The 27,090-nt window shown below is 43.2% G+C and overlaps 3 protein-coding genes across 12 annotated transcripts in view; 2 read left to right on the top strand and 1 right to left on the bottom strand.

The window, feature by feature from the left end:
• Positions 1-12,850, top strand: part of snx17 (sorting nexin 17) — a 28,534-nt gene extending 15,684 nt beyond the window's left edge. For 2 of the 3 annotated variants that reach the window (XM_077509757.1, XM_077509758.1), the window contains exons 10-15: positions 231-434; positions 1,839-1,970; positions 2,089-2,166; positions 2,887-2,961; positions 3,059-3,100; positions 3,488-5,241. In XM_077509757.1, the coding sequence (XP_077365883.1) occupies positions 231-434; positions 1,839-1,970; positions 2,089-2,166; positions 2,887-2,961; positions 3,059-3,100; positions 3,488-3,607 (651 nt within the window). In that variant the 3' untranslated portion in view covers positions 3,608-5,241. Of the gene's footprint in view, positions 1-230; positions 435-1,838; positions 1,971-2,088; positions 2,167-2,886; positions 2,962-3,058; positions 3,101-3,487; positions 5,242-11,538; positions 11,682-11,764; positions 11,935-12,020 lie in introns of those variants that run through there. The other variant, XR_013281059.1, reaches the window with a different exon arrangement.
• Positions 4,945-26,547, top strand: LOC144009864 (E3 ubiquitin-protein ligase RNF19B). 7 transcript variants are annotated; one of them, XM_077509754.1, is made up of 12 exons: positions 4,945-5,067; positions 15,096-15,368; positions 18,478-18,628; positions 18,710-18,887; positions 20,920-21,425; positions 21,680-21,885; positions 22,141-22,288; positions 23,168-23,330; positions 23,424-23,538; positions 23,611-23,730; positions 24,199-24,442; positions 24,720-26,547. In XM_077509754.1, the coding sequence occupies exons 4-12, from the start codon at positions 18,732-18,734 to the stop codon at positions 24,889-24,891; spliced, it is 1,830 nt and encodes a 609-aa protein (XP_077365880.1). In that variant the 5' UTR covers positions 4,945-5,067; positions 15,096-15,368; positions 18,478-18,628; positions 18,710-18,731; the 3' UTR covers positions 24,892-26,547. The 7 variants fall into 7 exon arrangements, with proteins under 7 accessions (XP_077365880.1, XP_077365877.1, XP_077365881.1 ...); XM_077509751.1 differs by lacking the exon at positions 4,945-5,067 and adding an exon at positions 11,790-11,934; XM_077509755.1 differs by lacking the exon at positions 4,945-5,067 and adding an exon at positions 12,039-12,179 and having other exon boundaries at positions 18,722-18,887.
• Positions 5,474-14,131, bottom strand: znf513a (zinc finger protein 513a). 2 transcript variants are annotated; one of them, XM_077509748.1, is made up of 5 exons: positions 13,854-14,131; positions 11,974-12,098; positions 11,749-11,883; positions 8,519-9,256; positions 5,474-8,258 (listed from the first exon to the last, which is right to left on the bottom strand). In XM_077509748.1, the coding sequence occupies exons 2-5, from the start codon at positions 12,011-12,013 to the stop codon at positions 7,312-7,314; spliced, it is 1,860 nt and encodes a 619-aa protein (XP_077365874.1). In that variant the 5' UTR covers positions 12,014-12,098; positions 13,854-14,131; the 3' UTR covers positions 5,474-7,311. The 2 variants fall into 2 exon arrangements, with proteins under 2 accessions (XP_077365874.1, XP_077365875.1); XM_077509749.1 differs by lacking the exons at positions 11,749-11,883; positions 11,974-12,098; positions 13,854-14,131 and adding an exon at positions 10,040-10,346.
• Positions 26,548-27,090: the final 543 nt, after the last annotated feature.

Here is a 27,090-nt window from a genome sequence, read left to right as displayed (position 1 = left end):
CACCAAGTAATTGCTCAATAAGTAATGAACAATGGAGCCGTTTGAGTGGCTACAAATATTGATACTTGGCGAAGGTGTATCGATAATCTATCGGGAGACAAAGCATCACGATTTATCGCGATATCGATATATCGTCACACTAGTTTGTCACGTCCATTGGCTGACTCACTTCTCTTAGTGTAGCAAGCAACTGCACTAACGCGAGCTGCTGTCGCGCCCTCTCTCTTCAGTTCATCCACCTGGGCCAGACGCTGAAATATTACGGCTACATCAAGTTCGACCCGTGCGCCACCGACTTCCCCGAGAAGGGCTGCCAAGTCATCGTGGGCGCCGGCAACAACGAGCTCAACTTCCACGTCAAGCTGCCCAACCAGCAGATGAAGGAGGGCAGCTTCAAGGTCACGCGCATGCGCTGCTGGAGAGTCACGTCTTCCGTAAGTGTGCCACGCGGCCATCGTAGAGCATCTGTTGGCAGGCCAACGAAAAGTCGTTTTTGCCAAGCCTCCTCCACGACCGCTCCTTCTCCCTTTTAAATGTGCCAACATCCTCGGCAGTCACCCTCATTTGCATAATTATCCAAACGTCCTTCATCTGCCGCAATGCATAAAGATGCAGTCAAGTTAACTACAATGCCGCTCACTAGAATGAAACCAGCCAGTTATGAACTCTTCATGGCACAAGCATTTGGAATGCTCACAGTTTTGACACTATAAAATTAAATGTTTTTATTTTAGTCATTTTAAAACATATTCATACGTGATTTATTTTTAATAACTTTTAAATCATATATTTAATATAATTTTGTTGAAATTATAGTCTGAAATTTAACTAGTATATTTATTTGGTTGGGTTTTTTTTTTTTTTTTTTTTACAAACTGTCATTTAAAAAAAATAAAGTGAAATATTTCAAATCATTTGGTGAGCTTCATCTGAAAAAAACATCTGTTATAATTCAGTAACATTTGAAATTTGAAAAATTTTAATCTTTCTATTAACAATATATTGCACAGTTTCTGAATACTGCAATTTTTAACCCCCAATATTTTTTATTTTAAATTAGTTTGTGATAATTTGATCTAATAGTATTATTGTAAAAAATAAGAATTTTTGAAATAATTTAATCAATAAACCTAATAATAATAGCAAGTGTGTTTAATAATAATAATAACAAATATGCTAATGGTATGTATTTGATTTTTTTTTTTATTTCTTTTTAATGAACCTTTCTTATAATTACATTTTTTAAGTCAAGAGATTTCTCTTGAAATATAAAGCGCAGAACACATTTTTTTTTTATTAGTGCATAACAAATACATTTTATTATTATTATTATTACCATTATATGTATTTATTTGAACTTAATATTATTCAGAATTATATTATGATCATTATTATTTTTTTCCTTCTGGCATCCATCTTTTCTGAAATTTAAGATGAGCAAATATGGTTCCTGATAGTAAGGATATATCGCATCGAGGTTGACCAATTTTTTGCCCAGTCCTGCTCATCTCTCAGCCACTAAACAAAAGGACAACCAAAACAAAGGCGGCGTTGATGTCTCGTAAGCAGCTTGTCTCATTACAGACAAAAAACACAGCCCCCACCCCCGGTCCATGCTCTCTTGCAGGGTGATGAATTCCTAAGCTCATTTTCCACCGTCATTAACCAACACACTTCAATTTGAGTTGCTCATTTGGCGCAGCAGTGACGCATCGCTGCTCATCAAATTGCATCTGTGGGAATATGTCGCAACACATCAAGTTGTATACCCCCCACGACGACCTTGGAAAAAAAATGAACATTTTATTTATTAATTTTTTTGTGTGACTATTTTGCAGCAAGTCCCGATAGCAAACGGCACCAACAACCCGTGCACGTCGACCAAAACGTGCGACGTGAAACTGGAGCTGGCCTTCGAGTATCTGATGAGCAAGGACCGCCTCCGTTGGGTCACCATCACCAGCCAGCAGGTCAGCGCTCGCTTTGCCCATCAATCATCGCAACGTGATGGGTTTTTTTTTTTTTTGTATCTTCTACCACGCCCAACAAATTCCACTTGAAAATGACAATAATTGTGTGTGCGTTCAGGCCATCATGATGAGCATCTGCCTTCAGTCTATGGTGGACGAGTTAATGGTCAAGAAGTCGGGCGGCAGCATCAAGAAGGTTCGCCAGATTTTTCGTGAGACATAAACAACTGTCAATACATGTGACCTCTTCAGCAACATACTTTTATGCCTTTTATCATTATTCTCAAAGACGGGAATGAAATAAAATATTGAATACATAGTTACCAAATACAATACATGCAGTTACCAAAAACATTATTTTAATGTCATTCTTTGGTTTCATAACACTGAGGTGTCAAACGATTAGATTTTTTTAAATCAAATTAACTCAGTCAAAATCCAGTAAAATTCAGCAAAAATGGCTGCTTTTGCAAGGCTCACATAATATTGTGTTCTATTGCTATCATCAGCTAGCTAATAGTCAGCTAGAAGATTATCTGCGGTTCAAAATAAGAGTGCAATTAGAAATCTGCGTTAATAAATGATGTGATAATTTTTTTGTGATTAATTAGTTAACGCTTTAACTTTGACAGCACTAGAACTTAATTTTAAATCCAAAAATATGCAAAGTTATCGAACACCTGTGCAAAATAAAATGCATATCGTCAAATATTTAAAAAAGAAATAGCAAAAATTAAGCATTAGATCATGCAATTAGTATTTTCCGTAATAGTGTTAAGAATACTTGCAATGTTAGTTTAAATCACATAATTTTTTGATTAATGTCAATAGATTCTTTAAAGATCAAATTCAAGGTGCAAAATACGTCAAATAAAAAATATTTTACTAAGTATATTGTATTTTGTTTCGGGCGCAGATGTTAAGGAAACGACACAACGGCTCCATGCAGCGGCCCGACTGTCAGCAAGCTGTGAAATCACCCCCGCTGCTGGTGAGAAATGGAACATGCCACCACAGGAACATGACTGATCACTCACTCATTAGTTATTTCATTTTCTTTTATTTTTATTTTTTTTCTCTCAATGCAGGACTCTCCCGACCAGAGCCGCGAGCAGATCATCAAATTATCGGTGAGGACAATAAAAGCCATCAAAATATCTGAGTAGGCTACGAAAGAAGTATTGCAACTTTCCTCGTAACACAACTGCAGGTTTGCTACAAAACATTATTGCAAAGCATTCCCTCCTGTAATTAAAAAAAAAAATATGCATAAATAAAATACATATGACTATTATAACCACCCTGCAGCTGTGCTACGTGAAGTCGTGTTTGAGTTTTATAAGTTCCGGCGGTCTGTGAGGCCATGAAAGCATCAGAATGTGATTGGATGAACGTCTCACGTAGCAGTGGGGAAGAATAAAAAAAAATAAATAAATGTCAATGACGTCATCGAATGTGGAAAAGAAATGTCGTCATTCCGCCCCGCCTTCCCTCCGTAACTCTCTTTCCCGCCGCAGACCAAGCTGAGCTCGGTGTCCTTGCGAGGGATCAGCGCCTCCAACTCGGCCAACGACGTCAGCGGCGGCGATTTCCACGGCAACTACGCTTTCGAGGGCATCGGCGACGACGACCTGTAGCGTCCGCCGGCTCGCCCTCCCCCAGCCAGCTCCTCTTCCTCGCCATTACACGCACCCCCGAAGGTCACAAGCTTAGGTCCAATGCTACCATGTGTGTCCTGTTGTGCCTCTGCAGGGTTTGTAGCATCCGGGCCGTGAAGCAGCTTTTGTTTTTGATTTTTTTGTTTTTTTGCCGTCAGTTCAAGTGGATTTCTTTGTGACAGCTCGTTGACATTACAGTGCTACCAAGTCAGTCAGTTCACGTGAGAAGAGGCGAGAAGACGCGCGTGAGTTTTCTACCCACCCCACTAGTGAGAGCACGATACGTAACTTTCTGGAAAAATTGAACGTACGTGCCACCATCACATTTGTATGTATGCTCACTGGACACAACATTAGGTACACATCCAGTCACGTGACTTTTAGTAATTAAGTGTTTTTTTTTTGTCAGGTATAAATTCCACACACGAATGCTGTCATCTGCTTTAGAGCAAGATGTAATAAAAACATTTAAAAAAAAAAAAAAAAGTTTTACCCCTCCCACACGCTAAAAACACATTTGAGATTATTAAATTGTATGGTTGCATTTAGTGAACACCTTGATTAACTTCATGCTAACGGATAATAGGAAACTCCATTGACAGGCTAACGAATAGCATCCATGTGATAGTGTGTTTAAGTCTGCTACAAACGATTTTTTTTTTTTTTTTTTTTTCTCCTCCACCCCAGTGGACGCTATCAAATCGATTTATTGGTTGTGAGCAGGTGTACCTAATGAGGTGTCCAATGTCCTTCAGTCTCGATGCCTTACCTTTCTTCCAGTAATCATGAAGTTGCCTGCTTTGGCCCAGCTGCTTGCACTTTGCACACTCGAGAAACTCAACTAGCGACAATTTAGGGGGCGATGTACAGAAAACACTTTGAGCATTTACTACATATCCTTCATATCCCACGTACACGTAAACGCGTTGTCCGAGTATGCAGCAATGTCGGAGTATATGTACATGTAATGCGTCACTAGTACTTCTAGTGGTCGACTAGTTGTACTAAATGCTCAAAGGGCTTTTTTTCTCTTTGGGGCGGGTGGCTCGGCGGAATGTTTAAAACCCATGTATGATTTTTAAGAGTTTTTATTTTTTTTTAAAGTTTCTCATAAATGCCAAATTGTAGTTTACTAAAGCATTTTGCACAAGAATAAACATTTTATGTCACTTTGTTTTATACGCTGTACATGCGATTTAAGTATTTCCTACTAACGTCTTTCCATAGAGCGCAAGCACGCGTCATCTCCAGCAGAAATGAACTAACATGATTGTTTACATTGTTTGTAGTCGACAGATTCTCACGTGATTTTTTTGTTTTCGTTGTTGATGTGCTCGTGCCAATCATCTCAGAGGAGCGGTTGAAGAAAACGACGTTCATGCATCGCTGGCAACGAAATGAACACAGTGAAGCATTCTTCCGTCTAGAAAGTTCTAGTAGTAAGTCACTTTTTTTTTGTGGGTGTGGTTCTCTGCCAACAGCACAAGTTTGGTTTCAGGATTAATAGAAAGTACAATCTCACAAAGCGTCAGAAACTGCAATCGCGACATCTCAATTGTAAGCAATAGTCCGATGCTTGGATAAAAATAATAAATGGTCTCATCTGTTCAGGTCATTGTTTCAGACGCCTCATTTTTCCGTGTAGCGATTAGCATGGCTGTATCATGGAGAGGATGGTCGCAAATTTCCGCCAATTTTAATCATTGGAAAGTTTCTATGGGAATTTTGGTGAATTTATGGAATTAAACCAAATTTGAAGGTCAGCCATTAATAGGGGATTTTTACTGCATTTCTTTTAAACAAAATAGACTACTGAGTAAAAAAATAAAACACTTGACCACATGATGAGGAAATAGTATTTTTTATTGTATGGGGGAAAAGTCATGAGCTATTGAATGAAATAAGTGTTTGTGTGTAAATTGTTGCTTTTGTTAAGGCATTGATGAGACAGACGCTCCATAAAAGGACACAGGCAATCGATCACAACAACTTTGGCGGAAGGGAGTTGGGGAATCTACAGTTTGGATTCTGGACACTCCATTTTCCGATTGTGCCAAGTTGGCCGCACATTTCTTCCCTTTCATACAAAAAAGCAGAAATGAGTTCCTCGCCACTTTGGCAGGGGAAAACTACACAGACCACCATCCTATCCTGTATAATTGTATATATTAACTTATGTACTTCTAGTAGAGTAAATATCATTAGAAAAATAAAAATGGACACATGCTGACGTTCTAATAATGCCATCTTTTTTTGTGTTCAAGTAAACCACGGGCTAATTTTTTCACAGTGAGAAAAGAAATAGACAACACGCGCACAATTACACATAAGATCTACACACCGATGACAAAAAAGCGTTACAGATGAGCCCTCGTCCCCCTCGCAGGCTTCAATTGCATTTCGAGAGCGCTACTAGTTCATTTCGGGGCAATCGACAAGTAAGAAGCACTTTGCTTTAGAGTTCGTCACTTTCAAGGCACACGCTCGCCCCGTCACCAGTGCCCATGCAAATTGCTTGCAAAGGATAGTCAATGTCACTTTTCCAGTTTTTTTTTTTTTTCTTGAGCGGGTCGCATTCGCTGTGTAAGGGGATTCCACACAAGTCCAAAAAAAAAGAAAAAAAAAAAAGAAAAAAAAAGATTCCCATTTCCACGGCACTGATGTAGAATTTTTTTTGGTGTTTTTATGCCTTTTCAGTCATGACACCAATGCAGACTGGGATAAAGCAGACATTTTCCTTTTTAATCGAGGCACCAACGCGCAATTGGGGGTGCGAAGCAGACTCAATTTTCTGGCTTTAAAAGAGATTAGGTGTGAAAAAGGGGCGGGCATTTTATGACTTTTCTTTGCACCAGATTGGAATGCTTTTTCCTACCTTTTTTACCTGTATTGCTCTTTTATACAATAGGGGTTGATCCAATGCATGTAAACGGTAGGACCAGATCAGTATGGGTTGGGCCAACGCATGTGAGGGGATTCCATTTTTATGTCCGGAATTTGTATACATGACACAGATGCAAAATGGGGGATGAAGCTGACCTGTAATTTTTTTTTTTTTAAGCTTTTTATTTATAGTAGTAGTATCAGAGCCGTAACAAATGTTTGGTGCCGTGAGCACCTTCATTCACATCATCTGTTTTTCAGTGCAGTTAGTGTGGCCAATTTAGAGCGCCTCATTGTGGGCCATGAGTGCACGTACATCACTAAGTCGGAAATGCCAGTAGTTTTTGTTTTTAGTGTGTGGACCGGGGCTTTCACGTCAGAGTGCCTCATTGTCAGCCACGAGTGTGTGCATGACAGGAGGAGGAAGAGCAAGGTGTGTTAAAAAAAAAAAAAAAAAAAAAAAAAACTGGACCATTATGACCAGAGAGTCCTTGTTCTCCAGAGCTAATAACAAAAATTGATAAATCAGATTTCCCTGCCTTCCTTTTGGAACAATGAAGTCAACGGAACTGCTCTGTCACGGCTCTGACACTGCCCTCTGGTGGCCTCTCTTGTGGCTAACAATGATGCCTTCAAGGACCGCTGCATTGCGTCATTTTTAACCAGCCTCTTGGGATCCAGTCGTCATTAGGCCTTCCGACTCGGGAGGAGGTTAAGACGGCACACATAAGCACAAAAACAAGACAAGGCATCGAAATGTTGACGAAAAGGGCAGCGGGCGTATCTTTTTTTTTTTTTTTTTAGACCATTTCCAGTTTCCAGCTAGGGTGCTGCAAAGTCTGAGCGCCCTCCCTGGCCATGTAGGCCATGTCCGCCCCGGCCGCGCCCCCGGCCGCCTCTTTCCGGTGGTGGCCGCCGACCCGGGGCCCGCTTTTGTCGTCCTGGCCCCGGGCCAGGGCGGCGGGGGGCATCTTGACCCAGCCGTCGGTGGCGTGGCCGTGCTTCTTCTGGTGCCGCTTGTAGTTGTCCCAGTGGCCGGTGGTGTAGCCGCACTCCTGGCACTTGTAGGGCTTCTCGCCCGTGTGCCGCAGCATGTGGCGCTTGAGGTTCATGCTCTGGTTGCAGCTGTAGTTGCAGACAGCGCAGACGAAGGGCTTGGCGCCCGAGTGCACGCGCTGGTGCCGCTTGAGGTTGGCCAGGTTGCCGCAGGCGTAGTCGCACAGGTGGCACTTGTAGGGCTTCTCGCCCGTGTGCACGCGGTGGTGCCGCTTGAGGTTGTCGAAGTGCGCCGAGGCGTAGTCGCACTGCGGGCACTTGTAGGGCTTCTCGCCGCTGTGCGTCTTCATGTGGCGCGCCAGGTGGTTGGGGTAGTGCGTGAGGAAGGGGCAGGCGGCGCACGTGTACACCTTGTCGCCGCGCTCGCCGGGGCTGCCGGGCGACGACGACGCGTCCTTGGTCAGCATCTCCAGCGTGCACTTGGCGCAGATCTGCGCCGACGAGCCGTCCTCGTCCTCCAGCACCACGCCGCACAGGCGGCACGTGAAGGGGAAGAGCGACGACGGCGGGGCGGGGGGAGGGGCCGGCGGCCTGCTCGCTCGGGCGCCCAGGCTGTTGCCGGTCGGGTGGTTGGGGGCGGCGCTGTGGGCCGGCGTAGACTGCGGCGACGCCCCTTTGAGACTCTCAAAGGCCGAGAGGTAGTCGGCGTTTTGAGCCGCCATTGTCAGGTGGGCTGAGGCGGCGGCCACTTCTGAAAAATTATTTGATTTCATTGTTAGAAATTTGTCTCTATGCAGAGGATGAAGAACATGGCTAAGTCCTGTTATATTGTCAGTCTAAATCAGGGTTCACCAATTCCGATCCGGTCCAGAGTCCTGCGGGTTTTAGATGGTTCCGCCCACTAACGCACCTGATTCCTGATTAGTGGGTGAAAACATCTAAAACCTTCAAGACTCCGGACCTCGAGGACCGGAATTAGCATTAAGCTAGCAGACTGAAAGGCAAACGTACCCTTGGCGGCTTCGTCTTCTTCTTCGCTGGCTCTGTGGCCGCCCGCGTTGTGTCTCTTGCCGCCGGCGGGCCTGAGCGCGGCGTGCTGCTGCGGCCCGCCGTGCGCCTCGGGCCCGGCGCCGGCGGGCATGTGCATGCGCTGGTGCCTCTTGAGGTTGCCCAGGGAGCTGCAGGCGAAGGCGCAGCTCTCGCACTTGTAGGGCTTCTCGCCCGTGTGGATGCGCAGGTGGCGCTGCAGGTTGACCAGCTGCGCCGAGGCGTAGGCGCACACGGGGCAGTTGAAGGGCTTCTCGCCGTTGTGCGTCTTCATGTGCCGCTTGACGTGGTTGGCGTAGCGCGACGAGAAGCCGCAAAGGTGACACGAGTGCAGCTTGCCCTTGTCGTCGCCGGCGCCGTCCAGCGGCGAGTGGTCGTGGAGCTCCGACAGGCTCCCGAAGGCGAAGTCGCCGCCCTTGGGCTCCCGCGAGGCCTTGCAGCAGCGCGGGCAGTAGGGACTAGGCAGGTCCACCGAGGCGCCCAGGTGGTCATCGCGGAGCTGGCCGCAGCCCCGGCACGTCAGGTAGGACGGGAAGGGCGGCTCGGAGCGGCCCGCTCGCCCGTCGTCTTCCCGGCTGTGGTCGGGCGTGCTGCTGTGGGAGGTTTCCGTCTCGCTATCCATGCTGCTGCTGATGCCGCTGCAGTCGGAGCTGTCCTCATCACACAGAGGATACACGGAGAAACCGATCTCAGCAGCTACCTCTGTGGAGGGGGTGACAGGAAGACTGCAGTCAACAATACTGACTTTCACAGTCCAAAAAAAATGTCATTCGTATAAGCAGAATAGCAATATTGTGCAGCAATCAAAACTCTACATCCAGAGTGCTTGACAGAAAAGAAATTTGGCAGGAAATTTATTTTTATTTTTTTTATCCTTTTTAATTAAGTGATTGTAAATCAAAATTCTAAAATTTAATTAATCTGATTTTCTTTTTTAAATTGACAGCGCTAGGTAAAACTAATTTTCCGTGTAAAAAAAAAAAAAAAAAAGGCAAGTCCACTTTTATTGCATCCAAGTCAAGTTCCAGTCAGAAAAGTCCAAGCCAAGTCCAAGTCCACAAGAGTAAACCGTAAGACAGAAAAAAATACTATTTTCACAACCACAAAATTAGAGAAATTTCATGATGTTCATCCGGGTGGCCAATGACAATGGCGGAATATGTTGATAATGTGAAAAATGATCTTACTTTCTTGAAGAAGGGAATGTTCATTTTCAGCAATAAAAACATAGTTGGACTTGAGAGTTTAAGAGTCAAAGACAAAAAGTATGGAGATAGATGTACATATGAGCAAAATAAAAAATGTAAGCGTCAAAGTCCCATTTTCACAATTTCTTCGTGCACATTGCCTCCATGAGGCACAACCATGTTGCACTTAACAGAAAACAGGCAGCGGCTGTCAACATGATTAAGACGAACTCAGTGAAACAGTCAAACAGATCTTTTGCTAAATATCCCAAACCGTCTTCATTTCTTCCATACCAACCTCCTGCGACGTTACCATTCAGATGCATGCATGCATTGAGCCTCCCAAAAAATTTAATAAATAATAACCTAGCAGAGTAATAAAAGTCAAACCAATCGCGCAAGCCGCCCACAGACGTTCATCCCCACCCTTGCTAGCAAACATCAACGCTTTGAACTCAAAGCAAGAAAAAGGAGCATGCATCATCATCATCATCATCAAAGTGCGTGCATGCAACCAAAATCTACTACCGGCAAACGTCACCCTTTAATACTCACCGCTTGCAGAGATCCCCCCAACAAGACGACGCTCGCCTCGCAAAAACGCGACTTTGCCTCACAAGATGCAGAGAGAGAATGTGAGCAAAAGAGTTTGGGTCGCCTCGCCCCCTTTTTGGACGTTAACCCCCCCCACCCTTTCCTAGTGGATGATTACAGAGCCTCATGATGATGATGATGATGATGATGATGATGACCATGCTTGTGAGGGCTGCTGCTGATGGTAATGATGATGATGATGATGATGGGGTAATGATAATGGCAGCTGCAGAGGCAACAGCACATGATGATGATGATGATGATGATGAATGTGCTGCCCTGGTGATGGTGTCCTTGATGGTAATGGTCATACGTTTTTTGTTGGGTTTTTTTCCTTCCCCTCCATACTTTATAGAATGATGGCGTCGCATTTCCTTTGTACGTTTTGCGCTTGTGTTTTATCCCACAACAGGAAACAGAGCAGCTTGGATGTGCTCGCTCAAGTGTAATTTTAGTTTATTTGTGCTAAAAGGTAACTACAAAAGCTGTTACTCTATTTATTTTTGACAAAAGCCATCTGTGAGAAAAAAGAAAAAAGTTGTAATTCTTTTACAATTAAGAAAAGATCTTTTTTTTCACAATTGTATGGAAAAAAAAGAATCTGTCGCAATTTACAACAGTCAAATTACACGAGTATCCATAACATTATTTTTTTTACGTAAAAAAAATAATAAAAAAAAAATCGAGGAAAAAAAAAAGTCAACTTTATTGAAACTCTTTAATTTCAAGTCAGAATTTTTCCAGAAGAAAAAATGAAATTTTAGGATAAAAAGTAATTTGAACTAAAACATACGAGAAAAAAAATTGACCAAACAAAATTAATTAATTTTATTAATAATAAATTAATAAAAATAAGTAATTAATAAAATTAATTAATTAATTAATGTAAAGCTTCTGCTGCTGTTGATGAATTTAATTCCTTTCTATACTTTTTTTTTTTAACACACATTTGTTTTTTGTATCCTTCTTGCTTCCGATTGGCTAAAAACCACATACCGTTATAGCACCACCTGTTGGTTTGACACTTTTCTGTATATTGTATGTCTGACATCAAATTTTCCTCTTAATTTTCCTCTCTTTTTTTTTTTCTCTCATCACTTTTCTTTGCCATTGTGTCTTTTTCACTAACTGCTTCTTTCAGGCTTCTAAAACTAACCGTGATAGCGCCACCTGCTGCTTTGCCATTTTTTTTTTTGTATGTAGTTTATCACAGGAAGGTACCTTCCAGACCCACTCACATTCGGGGGAAATCCAGGATAGAGAAACCACCAAAAAAACAAAAAAAAAACTATCATTTGACATCTGCCACTTTTGGAGAGTTTTTCACACAACTCTTGTATTTGGATGTAAGTTCCAATCACATTTGACCACACAGGGACAGTTTGGAAAGTCAAAACAATTGTGATGACCAACCTGAGAATTTTTCCAGGCCAAGAATCTTGCCGTTGCGATAAGGATCACCAAATTGAAGGTCGTGTTCCAGAAGGAAGTCCGTGTCCAAGGCGAGGTTTCCTGCACTTTCGACGGCTACAGCAGCTTTTGCATCCACTGACGCCGGAAAAAGGAAAAAAAAAAAATAATTCAGACGCCGCCGGTCATGTAAGTCATCACGAAACGGTACGTATTTGGAGGACTTACACTTGACTGGCTGTGGATGCTGCTGTTTTTTCCTTGGCATCTTCCAGTCAGCCTCTCCTTTGCTGGCAACGTCTTACCGCTGACTTCCTCGTCGTCGTACATCTGTGAGGGATTTTCTGAAAATTCTGCAGATAGAACACAAACAAAAGAGCCTTACGTCGGGAATATTCTTTGGAAAACAACATATAGTAAAGGATGCTGAATAGGTAACGATTCAATGTCAAATTAACTTTTTGGATTCACAATATCAGAGCTGTTGACTTTTTGTCAAACTTTTCTGTGCACTATTATTGCCTATAGAAAATTTAGTAAAAAAAAAAAAAAAAAAAAGCACCTTCAAACACAAAGTCGAACTAAACTAGATTATTTATCAACGTACCTCTTGGTTTTGTCTGCTACTTGGGTTAGTCCTTCTGCGACTGGCTGACAAAGTTTCGGTCAAAATAATCCGCCAGAATGCTCAAAAAGGCCAAAACTCACAAGAGGTTCTCCAAAATTGACGTATGAAAATTATCGCGATATTTCAAGCAACGTTATTTTATTGTTTTAATTGGAAAGAGACCGCAGCCGTCTGTCACTTTGCTAATCGAACAATACTCCTGACAGAAATGATGGCGAAGCCACAAGCTTGGAAGTTAAAAGTGGCTCTTTATTTGCTTTGTCATAGTGTGTCTGTGATGTCTTTGGAGATGGAAGCGTAGGTTGGCTGATGTGAGGCAGGCCAATAACAGCTCTTGAAACTCAAGTGCGCTCTGTTACCACTTGTGGCAATAATGCGAATGACTGTACTGTTTCCTTCACCACCTACAAGGGCGTCTTGATATTCATTTTTCATTTTATTTTTTTGGTAAAAGGAACAAACAATACAAAATGTTGATCTCTTGCAAGAAACAGACTCATTACTGCAGCTTACTGAGCAGTTGTGACCATCTTCGTGTCTATTATGCCCCCTGGTGGCCAAAGGCACACAAAAATGAGCTGCATGAAGTCCATTGAGTTTCATTTGTATGAAATTGATGCACAAACTGTTTAATTCACAACATTCTATTTGATTAGGTTATCAATGCATTTTTTTTTTTTTATAAAATGCAATCGAGTGTTCTTCTTACTAAAAAGCAGGTTGCAACATTTTGGGGGTCATTTCCATTCGTTTCAAATGGGGAAGCTCAAATGCCTCGAGATATGTGTGTTTTGTGTTGCGAGCGTGGCCATAGAACGGATTAAACTCGAAAGTCAAGGCACGATACGGACGGACAAAACGCCTATGTGCATTCGTTTTGTAAAATACACTCATCATCATAAACCACGTAATGATATTATATATATATATAATTTAATTCCATTATTTGCCAGATATTTCGGGAGGCCACTAGGTGACGTAGTAATTATGCGACAACAATGACTCATACGCGACGCGCCTGAGTGTTCGAAAACATTTTTCATTTTCAGATGACGGATGAGATGAGGTAACTAGTCCGCTGCAGAGAAAACCAGACAGTAAACAGAGTTGATGCACAATTGATCACGTAGCACGAATATGCAGACAATCTAATTTGCATCTGTTTATGCAAGCGGAGCCGAGGAAAAGGGGGAGGGAGGGGGGGGGGTACTTAATGACAACATGTCCACAAAAGAGCATGCGGCTAGTAGCATCCAACGTATGGAGGAGAAAACGCTTCACAATTTCACATTTTAGGCCGCCGATTGACACATCGACACCCCCCGCGAGGCACCCACTAAAGTGCCCCTTATATGAGCCTCGTCCTAAAAATGTCACCGGCTACCGGTGATCACGTCGAAGCACAACCACCCCCATTTTATTTTGCTGAAACGAGTAAGCTAACGTCAACTTGTCCAAGTGAGCAATCATGCTAACTCACCTAAAGGGAGAAAGTAGTCCTGCTCGTCCTCCTCGTCGTCGCCACCGCAGCGCACCTCCTCACAAGAGATGTGTGGCTCCGCGAGAGCGCCACGCACGCACGTCCGCCATTTCTTCGCGAGCCGCGGCGACAAAGAAAGGCAATTAATGGTATTTTTCATAACTTAATTGATTTTCTGATTCGCCTGTGTGGGCTCCCAGCGAGGAACAACAAGGGAACTTCCGGCACGGGAGGCAGGCGCTCCTTCACAGTAAAATCCAGCGTCACTCATTGCGGCAGTTTACGGCTCTCTTTCATACGTTCCTTTTTACAAAGTCAAAATGCTCGCTCAGAGCTCGACGTCGTTTCATGATGTGATTAACGCGAAATATCAGGAGTACTTCGTTTGTTGTCATCGTTGCTTGGTCACAACATTAGGGACACACGCACTGGCTAATAATTATCGTGTTTCTAATATCCAGCGTTTCAACCACATCTCGATTGTTGTCTTGTTTATCCACGGAATTGTGACATTAGTCTCGCTATTAAGACTCATTTCGTAGTTATTTGTTAAAAGGACTGACTTTTATTTTGAAATAGGTCTAAGTCAGTACCGGATAATACGTCACGGTAGAGCTCAATTTTAGAGGGGGAGGAGTTCGTTTTAATTAGCAAGCTGTCCTATCAAGAGATTTGCAAAAAAAAAATAATAATTGAAAAAAATACAGTAAAAATCTTGCTTTATGATGAAGTCAGGTAAGAGAATACACGTTATTGTCAAATTAAATAAAAAAAATATGTATTTTGTAGTGAAGCTGTCTTAAAGCTGTCCATCCAATTTGTTACAAAAAAAAAAGTAATTTCTTGAGGCTTTGTGCTCTGTTGGCGTGATATCTCAGAATAGACTACAATAAATAATTATTTTTTTTTAATTAAAAGGCCAGTTCACGTGGAACTTGCAGGTTTTCTTGGTGTTTTCAGGACCACGGTGCCTCGGTGTAAACGTACTCAAAATACAGCTGTTTTATGGAGCAAAAGCCTGTTCAGGTCGTTTTCAGACCAATGAGTAATTTTGGATAATTTTCTGTTGCCCACCTGATGATGTGTAGTCGTATCTGCGTGCTATTCTATTTAATAAAGACGAATAACGGAATCCCATAGGATTATTTGTTTGATTTTATTTCCAGCGGAAATAAAAGAACAAAAATGAGAGTAGCAGTGTGCGGCCTTTGACGTTATTTGTAATTTTTTTTTTATGAATAGGAGAATCCTCATCTTCCTGCGTCATCCCATTGGTCCAAGTCACCGCAGTGTGCCACCCCTCCGGACCCGTCGTCAGCAAGTGCACGCCGGGCCAAGGCTCTCCATCTCCTCGCCTCGCCGCCGACCCCCGCCAGCGGCCGCAGCACCCCTCGGCGGGTCGCACCTTGCCGGCTTGACGGAGGAGACAGCGCCCGCCTGCTTGAGCGCCGCGTGAGGATCTTCCATGCCGCTTTAGGGGAGGAGCCATTCGTGTAATGCGCCGCGCACAGCGAGGTAAGGAAGCCGTTTACGTAATGCATCTCCCCACACTTGTTTTCATGGCCTCTTGTTGCGTCCAAGCGCTCCTTTCAAAATAGCCATTAAGCTACCGAAAAGCGCCACTCCCTTGCTTTTATATAGCGCGACGTGTGCAACATGAAGACAGGCTGAATAATAAGCTGCAACAGTTCTGAAATTCAACAACAGGGCAAACTGTTTTGTTTGACTTCTGATTTCAAAACACGCCAGCCGTCAGTTTGTTGTGTATTTCGTCGCTGTCCGGGAAGAAAGCGCGGACGCAAGTGCCTTTTCCCTTCACATCCGGCCATCATCATCACTTGGTTTCCCTGCAGTGATAGGAAAATGTCAGTTGGTGGCGCTAATGCACAATGAAGCTGGTTTGCCTTCCGTCTATATACCCCACAGAAGAAGAATAACAACGAGAAAGGACAGATTAGGTTCAACAAGCTCACGTTTTCTGTGTGTACTGTACATGTTTTTACAATTTTATTGTGAAAAATACATTAAAGAAAACACATTTTGGTATTTGTTGGTAGGGCTGGAACAGAGATGGGCGAGTACCGAAACATGGATTTTATTTTAAGGAACTAGAAATGAGAAATTAGAATAATCAAACATTGTCATTAAATTCATGTAATTTTAAGGAAAATGCTATATCGGGATAGGATAAATATATTTTTTTAAATAATCTGTCATTGGGTTTAGGGGGGATATTTTATGCAATATTGGTGCTTGGTATCGCAAAATGATTTGAGATACAAGTCTTTTCAGATACGAGCATGGTGATAGAAAACTTAAATCTAAAAGTGCTCTATGTCTAAATTTGGCCAGGTTCATATATTTTTTTTCTCTAATTGGTCCCTTTTGTCTCTTGTTTCTTATTTGTCTCTTTTATGTTATGTAGCCCTTTGTCATTGTGCCCCCTAATGTTCAGACTTAGCCAGTACATAACTGAAGTGCTTTGTGTTACAGGCTGCATTGAAGTGAAAGACAAGACTGTTTAAAAAAAAAAAAAAAAAAATGGTTGAATGCTAAAATTGCAACTAACCAATAGGTAAAATTCAAATATAAAAACTGAGTTGAAAAGTAGTTGCATGAAGTCAAACCTTTATTATAGTTTAAAAGCACATTGATCGTACAATATATATATAATACAGGAATACAAATTGGCATGTGAGTGTCTGGAATGTCTCTTGAGTAATATCAATAAATAGACAAATCCCCGCGTGAGAGGATGGCGGTATGTGCGTGCGCGGGCAGGCTGAGGTCACCCTCGTGAAAAGCCGCATTGCTGCTGTGGGCTGGCGTCCAGTGAGGGTTGCACCGAGGGTTGAGGAGAAGGGGGAGGGGTTGCGCCGCAGCATCAGCAGCATCTTCAGGTTTCCCTCCTGCTTTACAAGAGGGAGGGTGGCGGCAGGAGGGGGACACAAAACAAAAACAACACCGCCACGCGCTCTCCCTTCCAAATTCCCTCTTCCATGTATTTGTAACAGCTCGCGGCCGAGCACGTGAGATGGTTTGAAATGTGTGAAGGCGGTGGCAGATGCCGCCGCGTGTGTCAGGTTCCCATCTGTCGTGTCATTTTGTCTGTTCGTTAACAAAGCCTCGTGCAGGCTCCAAGCCAACGTGATGTTGGGGGAAATTACAGGATGTTAACAATCACACACAGCAGGGATGGACAAGTTTTTTTTTCCCCCAAATGCATTCCAGTGGGCCCGCCCATTTTCTATTAATTGCTAGCAGGTTCCACTATACAATGTGAAGTTGTAATATCACCATTCACCACTAGATGGCAGACAATGCCCGAGATGCGTTTATAACTGGTCTTGTACTGTTCTCATTATTTTTTGTTTGTTTGTTTTTTTGCGGATGGGGAATGACATGCAGGATAATCATAGAAGAACCTCAATAATAATATCATTTTGTGTCAGTTGATTTAAAAAAAAAAAAAAATACAAAGTGAGGTGGTTTGGTGTTCAGCATTTGTGCTGTTTTTGGATGCCGCATAAAAATCAATCAATCAATCAATCAATCAATTAGTCATGGTGTGTAATTATTTTGTTGTCAGACTTGCAGGGTTAGATAACTTTCCATCTTCAAACCATTGAAAAATATATTCTGAAAAATGAAATATATTAGACCATTATTATTATTAGAGATTTTTTTGTGCATATTTTAAAATAGTATTTTATTTTTTATTATTATTTCCATTCCATCCATCCATCCATCCATCCATTTTCTTGACCGCTTATTCCTCACAAGGGTCGCGGGGGCTGCTGGCGCCTATCTCAGCTGGCTCTGGGCAGTAGGCGGGGGACACCCTGGACTGGTTGCCAACCAATCGCAGGGCACACAGAGACGAACAACCATCCACACTCACACGCACACCTAGGGACAATTCGGAGCGCCCGATTAACCTGCCATGCATGTCTTTGGAATGTGGGAGGAGACCGGAGTACCCGGAGAAGACCCACGCGGGCACGGGGAGAATATTTCCATTCCAGATAATGCAAACATATTTGATAAAAATTACAAACCCAGCTTGCGAACGTCACATGACCAAACCCAAAAAAGAGGTGAGCCGTGATTGGTTGTTACCTGAGCAACAGTGATGTCATTTTCTGTCGACAGCATGTGGCAAAATGGCCGCCCCCTCAAATGGATAATAAATGGACTTTGCTGCTTCATTCATATTCCACAACCACAAAATTAAAGGGATACTTGACTCATTGACCAATTTTCAACAGTAAAAAGGTAATATTTTGTCAATAATTAATGCGGTAACTTCATTATTTTTCATGTACTGAGGAAGTAGGTAACGACCAATCATGGCTCAGTTTACTGACCAATGGCCTACTTCCTCAGCACAGGTGATGTCATCATCAGTCGACAGCAAGTAGAAAAAAATACTTTTTAAAGGAATAAATTGTACATGAAAAATATTGAAGTGACCAAATTCATTCTGGACAAAATATTAACTTTTCAATGCTGAAAATTGTTCAATGAGTCAAGTGTCCCTTTAATCAGAATAGTGAGGGCGCATAGAACATTTTTTACTTGAATTCCCCATTTTAATGACTTTTTCCCTTTTTTTCACATGCAGGTGCTTGCTGCAGACGTGACGAGGAGGCCTAAAAGTACTCGAGTACCATCTGGAGGAAGAAGAAACTTTTCCAATGAATCCGTATTAGTGATGTCCCCCTCCTGACGGGGGTCACCTCCTCTCGGTCATCGCCATCGCTCCCTCTCTTACTGTGAGCGCGCGCGCACACACCCCCACACACGCAAACACCGCACTGGCGGCTGATTGTCAACGGACCCGCGCTCATCCTCAGTCGCCGCTCCAGAACGCCGACCATGAAGAGGCCCAAGCAGCAGACGGGGGGGCCGCTCAGCTTCCTCAACTTCTTCAGCAGAAAGCCCAAATCGGAAGCGCGGCCCGAAAAGCCCGCCGAGGCCCGGCCCAAAGAGGAGGTGGCCATCACGCTCACCCTCAGCCAACACCCGCCAAGGGTAAGCGCAACGTCCAATTTTGTATTATTTTCTATTGTCTCTGTTGAGTGTTAAATGGACAACTTTGATCGATAATAAGTTGACCTGTACTATTAAAGGGACCTCCACCTAATTTTGCACTATTTCAGTACTCGCCCCCATTCCTAGTTCCAAAACTTGAGACCGCATTTTGAAAGTTTTGGTCTTGGACTAGACTCCCCAAAAGTCTTGCTCTTATCAAGGTTTCCAACTGAAAAACAGACACACAGGCGGTGTGTAGAAAGGTGCGAGGTGCAAGTTGGAAACGAGGAGAAACAATGTCGGCTAACGCTAACTACATTTAGTTTAGGTTTACACACCAAAAAATATAAGAATGACAACACAAGGATGAGAAGACAAGACTTTTTCGATTTTACTCACAGTTGCCAGGTACAAGCTGACAAAGATGCTCTGCTCTGGCAATTCTCTCTTTTTATTGGGGATCATTTCCTATCCGGTTACAAAAAAATAGTGTTGCACTACTAAGGGGTGGGGAAAGCGCAATTTATTTTAAAATAACATGTGATTATCCATTAGCAATGAAAGTTCTCGTTTCCGCTTCTGCCCCAGACGGTGTGACTTATTTTAAACACAGCCACGCTGTCTGGTACAGTTCATCAGAAAAAAAAAAACAATTCACTTAAAGTTCATATGAGCGTAAAGCATTTGATCGAATATATAATAACTTAGATACACTTTAAACGTAACAAAAACAACAAAACACTGCGCTGTGCAAATTCGGCACTCTTGCAGAGACAATGGCCAACTTTCTACAAAAAAAAACAAATAAAAACAAACAAACACAGGGAAACGTGTTTTTCAACATCAAATTTAGTTCAAAGAAAATTAATTTCTATTTAACCGTTCAACCTTGTCATGGTTTTTAACTCCCAAAAGTCTTCGTCTTGGTGAGTACTGGTCTCGGGGAAAGTCTAGGTCTTGGATTGTGTGAGGAGGACCACAGTAACGTGAAATCCTCATTCGATTCCGAATGTTACAAACGAGATCGTGTCATGAAACATAAACGTTGGAAGATGTCCCGACAGGAATCCGAGAGAGGAGCATGACGAGAGAGCGAGGCTGTAGATGATTCACTTGGGATGGCTCAGCTGCTGCCTGCGCCTGTTACAGCCCAAATCCATTAGAGTGTTGACTTAATGAATTGCTAATTTGGCTAAATGAGGTTGCCTAGCAACCGGAGACCGCGCGGCGCAACCGGCATGCACCTGCCGTCGCTCCTTGACTGCAGACGTGCGTTTAAAAGTCGCTTCGGTTGTTGGTGGATGCCAAAAAAAATCCACTGCTCATTTCATGGTTTCCAAGTAGGGTTACAAGGGTTATGGTTTCAAAATAAGATTTCAAAACAGGGTTGGGGTTTCAAGATAGTATTTGGGATGTCAAACAAGGGTTGAGGTTTTCAAAATAGGGTCAATAGGATTGGGGTCTTAAATTAGTATTGTGGTTTCATACCAGGATTCAGGTTTTAAAGTTGGCTTTAATACAGGACGAGATAGGTTTTTAATTTGTGGTTTCAAGCTATGATTGGGGTTGTATTGTGTCATTTAAGTCATTCAATCCCCAAAATTATTTTATTTTTTTAATGCAGTAGCATACAGAAGGCTTTGATGCAGCTTTTGACATGAAGAGGAGGCTTTAAGCAATGATAGTTATTACAAAAAACGGCCAGCAGGTGGCAGCAGAATATAAGAGATTAGCCAGGGCCATGTTGCAACAAGCTATTTTTGGCAGTGTTTTCACCAGGAATGTGAATAATGATAAAACTTGGCTATATTATAAATATCCTAATGCTAATTGCTGCAAAATGAAAACATACAAATATACTTCCTTTTTTCTGATGAACGTAGAGACTCTAATCTTTCTTTTTGGTAGGTTCCATGTTTTTTATAGCAATAGAACACAATATTCTGTGGGCCTTGCAAAATCAGTCCAAATCCAGTAAAACAATTGGGAGTGAATGAGTTAAGAGCGTGGCCGTGTGTTTTCATCTGTGTAGGATCAGTCAGCCGAAGAGTCCGGCGATCGGAGACTTTCCGCAGCCGAAAGCGTCGACGGCAGCTCTGCACCCACAGAGGACTGCGCGGCGGCGGCGGCGGCGGCGGCATCCACGGCGTCCAGCCTGCCCGCGGTTACGGGCGCCACCGCCGGCTCCACCGACGTCCTGTCGCTGTCCTCGTCAGGCCAGGAGCAGCCGGCGGCGGCGGACGAGCACCTGGAGGAGTGCCCGCTGTGCCTGCTCAGCCAGCCGCGACGCCGCTTCCCCAGATTGCTGACGTGCCCGCACCGCACCTGCACCGACTGCCTGCGCCAGTACCTGCGCATCGAGATCTCCGAGAGCCGCGTGGGCATCGCGTGCCCGCAGTGTCCCGAGGCCCTGGCCCCGCTGGACGTGCGCACCATCTTGGATGACCCGGCGCTGTTGGAGAGGTTCGAGGAGTACCACCTGCGGCGGTTCCTGGCCGCCGACCCGGACACGCGCTGGTGTCCCGCGCCGGACTGCAGGTCTGCCTCCTTTCGTTCGTCCGTTAGGACAGAAGGGAACTTGATTGGGATGTGGGAATTCATTGAAGCCTGAAGAATTCTGCCTAGCAACAAGTAGCCAATCAAATGTGTGACTTGTTCAGAAACCAAAACAAATCTTGAGTTTTTTTTTAGAATGAATACAGAACAGTTGCAAGATCTCTGTGTACATATGACATCATTAAAGCTGAAGAATTCTGCCTAGCAACAAGTAATTCATTTTTCACATTTCACAGCTACGCGGTAATCGCGTACGGCTGCGCCGAGTGTCCCAAGCTGAAGTGCGGACGCGACGGCTGCGACACCGAGTTCTGCTACCACTGTCGCCAGCTGTGGCACCCCAACCAGACCTGCGACCAGGCGCGGCGGCAGCGCGCACGCCACGCGCTGGGCAGCAAGGACGCCGCCGCACTCTACGTCTTCAATGAAGAACCCGGAGGAGGTGCGCACAAAACTGCCCCGAGTTTTGAATTATTGCCAGAGTGGGGTTTTCAAATTAGGGTCTTCAGAACAGGGTTACGGTTTCCAATTACAGTTTCAAGGTAAGTTGTAGTAGTAGTGATTTACAGTTTAAACTTTAAAACCTACCCGAATCTGCCTAGCAACAAGCATGCTAATGAAATTGTTGCTATGTGCTAAATTGACAGCACGAGTGCAACATATCAACTGGACGCTTTTGTGCTTTTTCCTGCTGCAGATGCGGAGGAGATCAAGCCGTGCCCTCGCTGCGGCGCTTACATCATGAAGACCAACGACGGCAGCTGTAACCGCATGAACTGTACGGTGTGCGCTTGCCAGTTCTGCTGGCTGTGCATGCAGGAGATCACCGACGTGCACTACCTCAGGTGCATGCGTACATTTAGTCCGCGTGACCAGCACGAAATCCGCGGTGCCTTGAGATGCGAGGGACCCGACCCAACGGGTTTTTTGAGATACGAGAGACCTTTTTTTTTTTCTTTGACTTAAAGGCAAAAATCTGAAATCTGAGCACTTAAGTTTCATTAAATGACATGAAATTTAATAGCCATGTTCATCATAGGTAGACCCACAAAAAAGTCTCAAGAATCTGTGCCATGCAAGAAACAGGAAGTCTGCCATTTTGCATCAAAGGCATAATTTTGGCCATTTCCAGAGTTCCTTTCCAAGAAAATTCAACACATTTTTGGCCGTTTATCCCTCCCATGTCCTTCTAAGAAGATTCATCCCCCAAAACCAGTTTTAATAGCCATGTCCATGATAGGTGGACCCACAAAAAAGTCTCAAGAACTCATGCCTGAAAAGATACAGGAAGTGAAGTTTGCCATTTTGCTTCCAAGCTGTCGTTTTTGGCCATTTCCAGGGTTCCTTTTTCCAAGAAAATTCAGCCCTTGCAGCCAGTTTCACTGAACAACGTGAACTTTAATAGTCTGTTACAAGTTGTCCTACCAAAAAGTCTCAAGAACCCATGCCTGAAAAGACATGGGAAGTCTGCTATTTTGGTTCAAAATGTCAATTTTCGGGGCCCTTTTTGCTATTTGCAGGTGTCATTCCACGAAACTTCAGCACCCAAAATCTAAGTTTCATTAAATGACATAAAATTTAATAGCCATGTCCATGATAGGTAGACCCACAAAAAAACAAAAAAAAGTCTCAAGAACCCATGCCATTTAGCTTCAAAGCCATAATTTTGGCCATTTCCAGGGCAACATGACATTTGATAGCCACGTCTGGTGTTTGTGCCTCAGTCCCTCAGGATGTACCTTCTGGGGCAAGAAGCCATGGTCTCAGACCCGCAAAGTTCTCTGGCAGGTGGGCATGTTGCTGGGCGCCCCCGTGGTCATCTCGCTCATCGCCGGCCTCGCCATCCCCGTCATCATCGTGGGCATACCCATCTACATGGGCCGGAAGGTACGCGCCGCTCCACTTTTCCTCCATGTTGATGCGGGAACCCGCTTGATCTTGAAAGATGAAATCACTTCCACGTTTTGTCCCCATTTGCAGGTCCACGGTCGTTGTAAGAAAAACAATATCTCAGGAAGTAAGCACTACTTGACGGTGGCGAGTGGCGTGATGATGTCAGTTTTCGTGTCGCCCGTTATAGCGGCTGTCGCCGTAGGTAAGAAACAACATTCTGCGCATCTATTTCTGATGGAAATGCAGTCCAAGTAAATACGGTGAATGTGTGCAGGTGTGGGCGTGCCGCTCATGTTGACGTACGTGTACGGGGTGGTGCCCATGTCGCTGTGCAGGAACGGCTGGTGTCGACCGCCCGCCGATGCGCCCGACACGCTGGAGGACCTCGCCAGCTGTGAGTGACATTTGTTTGACTCGACGATATCTGTTGGGATCTATTTCAAAATGTTGCCATTTTGCCACATATTTCTTGAATAGCTTAAAAAAAAAATGTTCAAGATTTTTTTTTTATATTATTATTATTATTAATGAAAACATTATTTGACAAAAAAACAACTACTTTTTCAAGCATTTTATTTATTTATTTTTTGGTCATTGAAAAAAAAAAAGTAATTTTGTTTTAATTTTTTTGCCAAGTGTAATTCTTTGAAAGTAGTCTCTTCAAGTAAGATGCCATTTTCGTTTTGATTTTATTATTTTTAGGGAAGAAAAAAACAAAACTAAACAAAACATTTTTTGACAAAGTATGACTTTGTTTTGTCTACTTCCTTTACTTGATTTTCACGTAATATTGCCTTTACTCTTGTAGTATTTCACGTTTTTCTGAGTTCATGAACCCGTCTGTGTTGTCTTTGCACTGTAGATCTGTTGTTCTCTCACGTGGTGAGCGACCACTGGCGGGCTCAGGGCGGCCCCGCCTTGGCCGACACCAGCGTGCAGGAGGTCAGCGCGCAGGAAGCGGACGCCCCTATCCCCATCCCGCTCCCCATGCCCCTCCCACTCACCAGCGCCGGCACCGCACACCAATACGATGCGGCGGAAGAGTCCCCGGAACGTCGCGGGTACCCCCGAGAGGACGGACAATCCGAGTGCGACGGCGCTTCGAGGTAAAAGACGTCGCTCACTTGAGATGCGAGAAAAGCAATTGACATGCTAATGATTAGCATCTACAGTAGATGCTGGTGCAGGTTTTGGAAAACTTAAAGCTGGTGGCCACCAACCACAATTGAAAATAGTGATATAAACGGTTCAGATAAATGTATGGATGGACGCCTTGGACGGACAGTGACTGTATTATACTGCCCCCTAGTGGTCAAGGCGGACATTCTTGAGAAAATGTATACGTCAAGACCACTGTATGTGTTTTTTGTTTTGTGGCCGCAGAGACGGAACCAACATAGAAGTGCGCGTGGAGATCGAGAGGCAGCCCCGAGGGGCTCGCCAGTCCAGCCTCAGCAGCGTCCTGTCCAGCCGCAGTCTGTCCACCGAGTCCCTGGGACGCTCGGGGAGGGCAGATGGGAACTCCTTCCCCGTCTTCGAATCGGAAGATGTATGACTGCCGCCTCGGGAACGACCCACCCTTAAAAATGGGGGGCCCTGGTGGACCCCAATGACCGACTTCTGCTTCCCTCCCACCAGATGCCTTTAAGTGTGAGGAAGACACGAATGAATGATGTTTTTGTGTGTTGAATTCGTATGACTGTCATTTTAAGACAGGGGTGGGCAAATGTGACCCGGGGGCCACATACTGTGTTCTTTAATCCGGCCCACCAACCGTTTATATTGTTTAGTGTCCTGTAATATTTGTTGAATTTTGTAGTCATTTTTCAAATTCACTAATTTGTTCAGTGATTCTTTGTATGAAGTGTATGATTTGTTTCATTAATCTTTTTTTTTTCTTCTAAATTTGTTTTGTTCGAATATTTATTAATTTATATGCAATTAAATAACTTCATTGAGTCATTATTAATTAAAATAATGCTGATTAGTTATTTTATTTTATTTTTTACATCCTCTCCTATTTTTGAATGGCTTGTCCCATCTAAAAATGAGAAATGGCCCATGAGTGCGAAAGTTTGCCCACCCCTGTTCGAAGCAATCCGGACAGCGTCCACGTGGCGAAAGCTCACAAGAACATTTGAGCATGTTAGTCCGTTCTCATTTAGCACCCCTTTAACAATAAAAAACGGCCCCTCGCAAGCATGTGTTCTGGACTGAGAAGGATGTAGGATTTTATACCCCCACTCCAAATATTCATTGTGTAATATATATCAGGATTTTATGCTGAGTCGGTACCTGGAGGCCAGGCCGCTCAAGCGTGAAACTGCAGGCCAAGGTGACTTTGTGGCGCTAGCGCAGGTCTTAAGAATGCTGGGAAGTCACACGCAATGTTGACAAAAGTATTGGGACAAGGGTGCCCCTCATTGCTGCAAAGTTTCCTCATCCTCCATACGTCGTCATTAAAAAATAAAATACAAATGAAATACGGTTATCCCACGCATGTTGTGCAAATCCCGTGAGTAATCAACACGGTGGCAAAGCGCTACATTTGTCGAAATGAAGCTCCTCAACTCGTTTCAACATAGTTCCTTGGTACCAACATGCCACAAGAGGGCGCCAAAGAATTTGTTTTTATTGCTTTGAACTGAATTTCTAAGTTTTTCAATGAATAATGCAGGATAGATTAAAAAAAAATCTGTGAATATACGCTGTATCGCATTCTAAAATCGAAATACATAAAAACTAATATAGATGTTTGCATCCTCTTGATTTGATCCCCAATGGTTTAGTACAAAAGCCACTCTTAACCTAATGGAATAAATGACAATCATTTTTATTACACACGAATGACCTGATGCACGCTGGTGCGATGTATCGGACTAACCGGGAGACGTGTCCCAAGACTTTTGTCCAAGACGTGTGTCTGTTTATGTTAATCTTCCACTTAAACACACAAACAAACACATGCACACTAGTCTAAAATGTGTCGTGTATATGTGACAGGCAGGATTGAGGCCTGAGAAATGAACACGGCACCACCCGTTATTGTAGCAGCAGCAGCAGCATGTTGACGCCACCACCTCGGGCCTCGGGTCAGTCAACACTCCATTCATAATGAGCAGAATAATAAGCTGACTGTTCAGGCACTGCTTTGCTTCATGAGTGTGACAAAAATGACAATGGTTAATAAATATCACACTATGTTACAGTGCATGCTTGTGCATCTGTTGACTTGAGAAGAAAGCATTTACAGTATATATAAAATATATACATGAACCAATTAATACAAATACAATATATTGAATAGGAAAAAATATATAAAATAATTAAAAATATATTTCCTTGTGTTTTATTTTAAGTTGAATAAACGCCTTTGTTATGATTTAAGAACTATAATGTATGAAGTGCACAAAAAGTCCATGACTACAATTGGCTGCAATGACTCGCTAGAAACACTAGAGGACGCCAATATGCAGAAAATGGTAAATACATTGTAATTTGTAATTTTTTAACGCACACTACTGTATTTAAATTTTTTGTTCTCTTTTAAAGGAGTCGCTACAGTGTGTAAAAAAAAATGAAAATTATACCAGACTACAGTCATACTAAAAATTAGAAATTAATTTATATAAACATATATTAATGATATAATTTACTTTTAACTACTGATGATACAACTACGATTAAATCTGACAAACAAATAATTTCAGGTAACATTACTCCTCAAAACAAACTAATAAATATGGATAAATTT

The sequence above is a fragment of the Festucalex cinctus genome, chromosome 21 (genome assembly GCF_051991245.1).
Source record: "Festucalex cinctus isolate MCC-2025b chromosome 21, RoL_Fcin_1.0, whole genome shotgun sequence".
Taxonomy (NCBI): domain Eukaryota; kingdom Metazoa; phylum Chordata; class Actinopteri; order Syngnathiformes; family Syngnathidae; genus Festucalex; species Festucalex cinctus.
Note: the sequence above shows the minus strand (reverse complement) of the source record. Positions and strands in the feature narration are given on the sequence as shown.

Bases quoted from the DNA above. Each gene is read 5' to 3' on its own strand.
- znf513a (XM_077509748.1), bottom strand. From the start codon at position 12,013: ATGCCAAGGAAAAAACAGCAGCATCCACAGCCAGTCAAGT. The intron at 11,884-11,973 runs GTAAGTCCTCCA...TTCCGGCGTCAG, and splicing joins GCATCCACAGCCAGTCAAGT to TGGATGCAAAAGCTGCTGTA. The intron at 9,257-11,748 runs GTTGGTCATCAC...CCCCCTCCACAG, and splicing joins TGGCCTGGAAAAATTCTCAG to AGGTAGCTGCTGAGATCGGT.
- LOC144009864 (XM_077509754.1), top strand. From the start codon at position 18,732: ATGAAGAGGCCCAAGCAGCAGACGGGGGGGCCGCTCAGCTTCCTCAAC. The intron at 18,888-20,919 runs GTAAGCGCAACG...TCATCTGTGTAG, and splicing joins TCAGCCAACACCCGCCAAGG to GATCAGTCAGCCGAAGAGTC. The intron at 21,426-21,679 runs GTCTGCCTCCTT...CACATTTCACAG, and splicing joins TGTCCCGCGCCGGACTGCAG to CTACGCGGTAATCGCGTACG.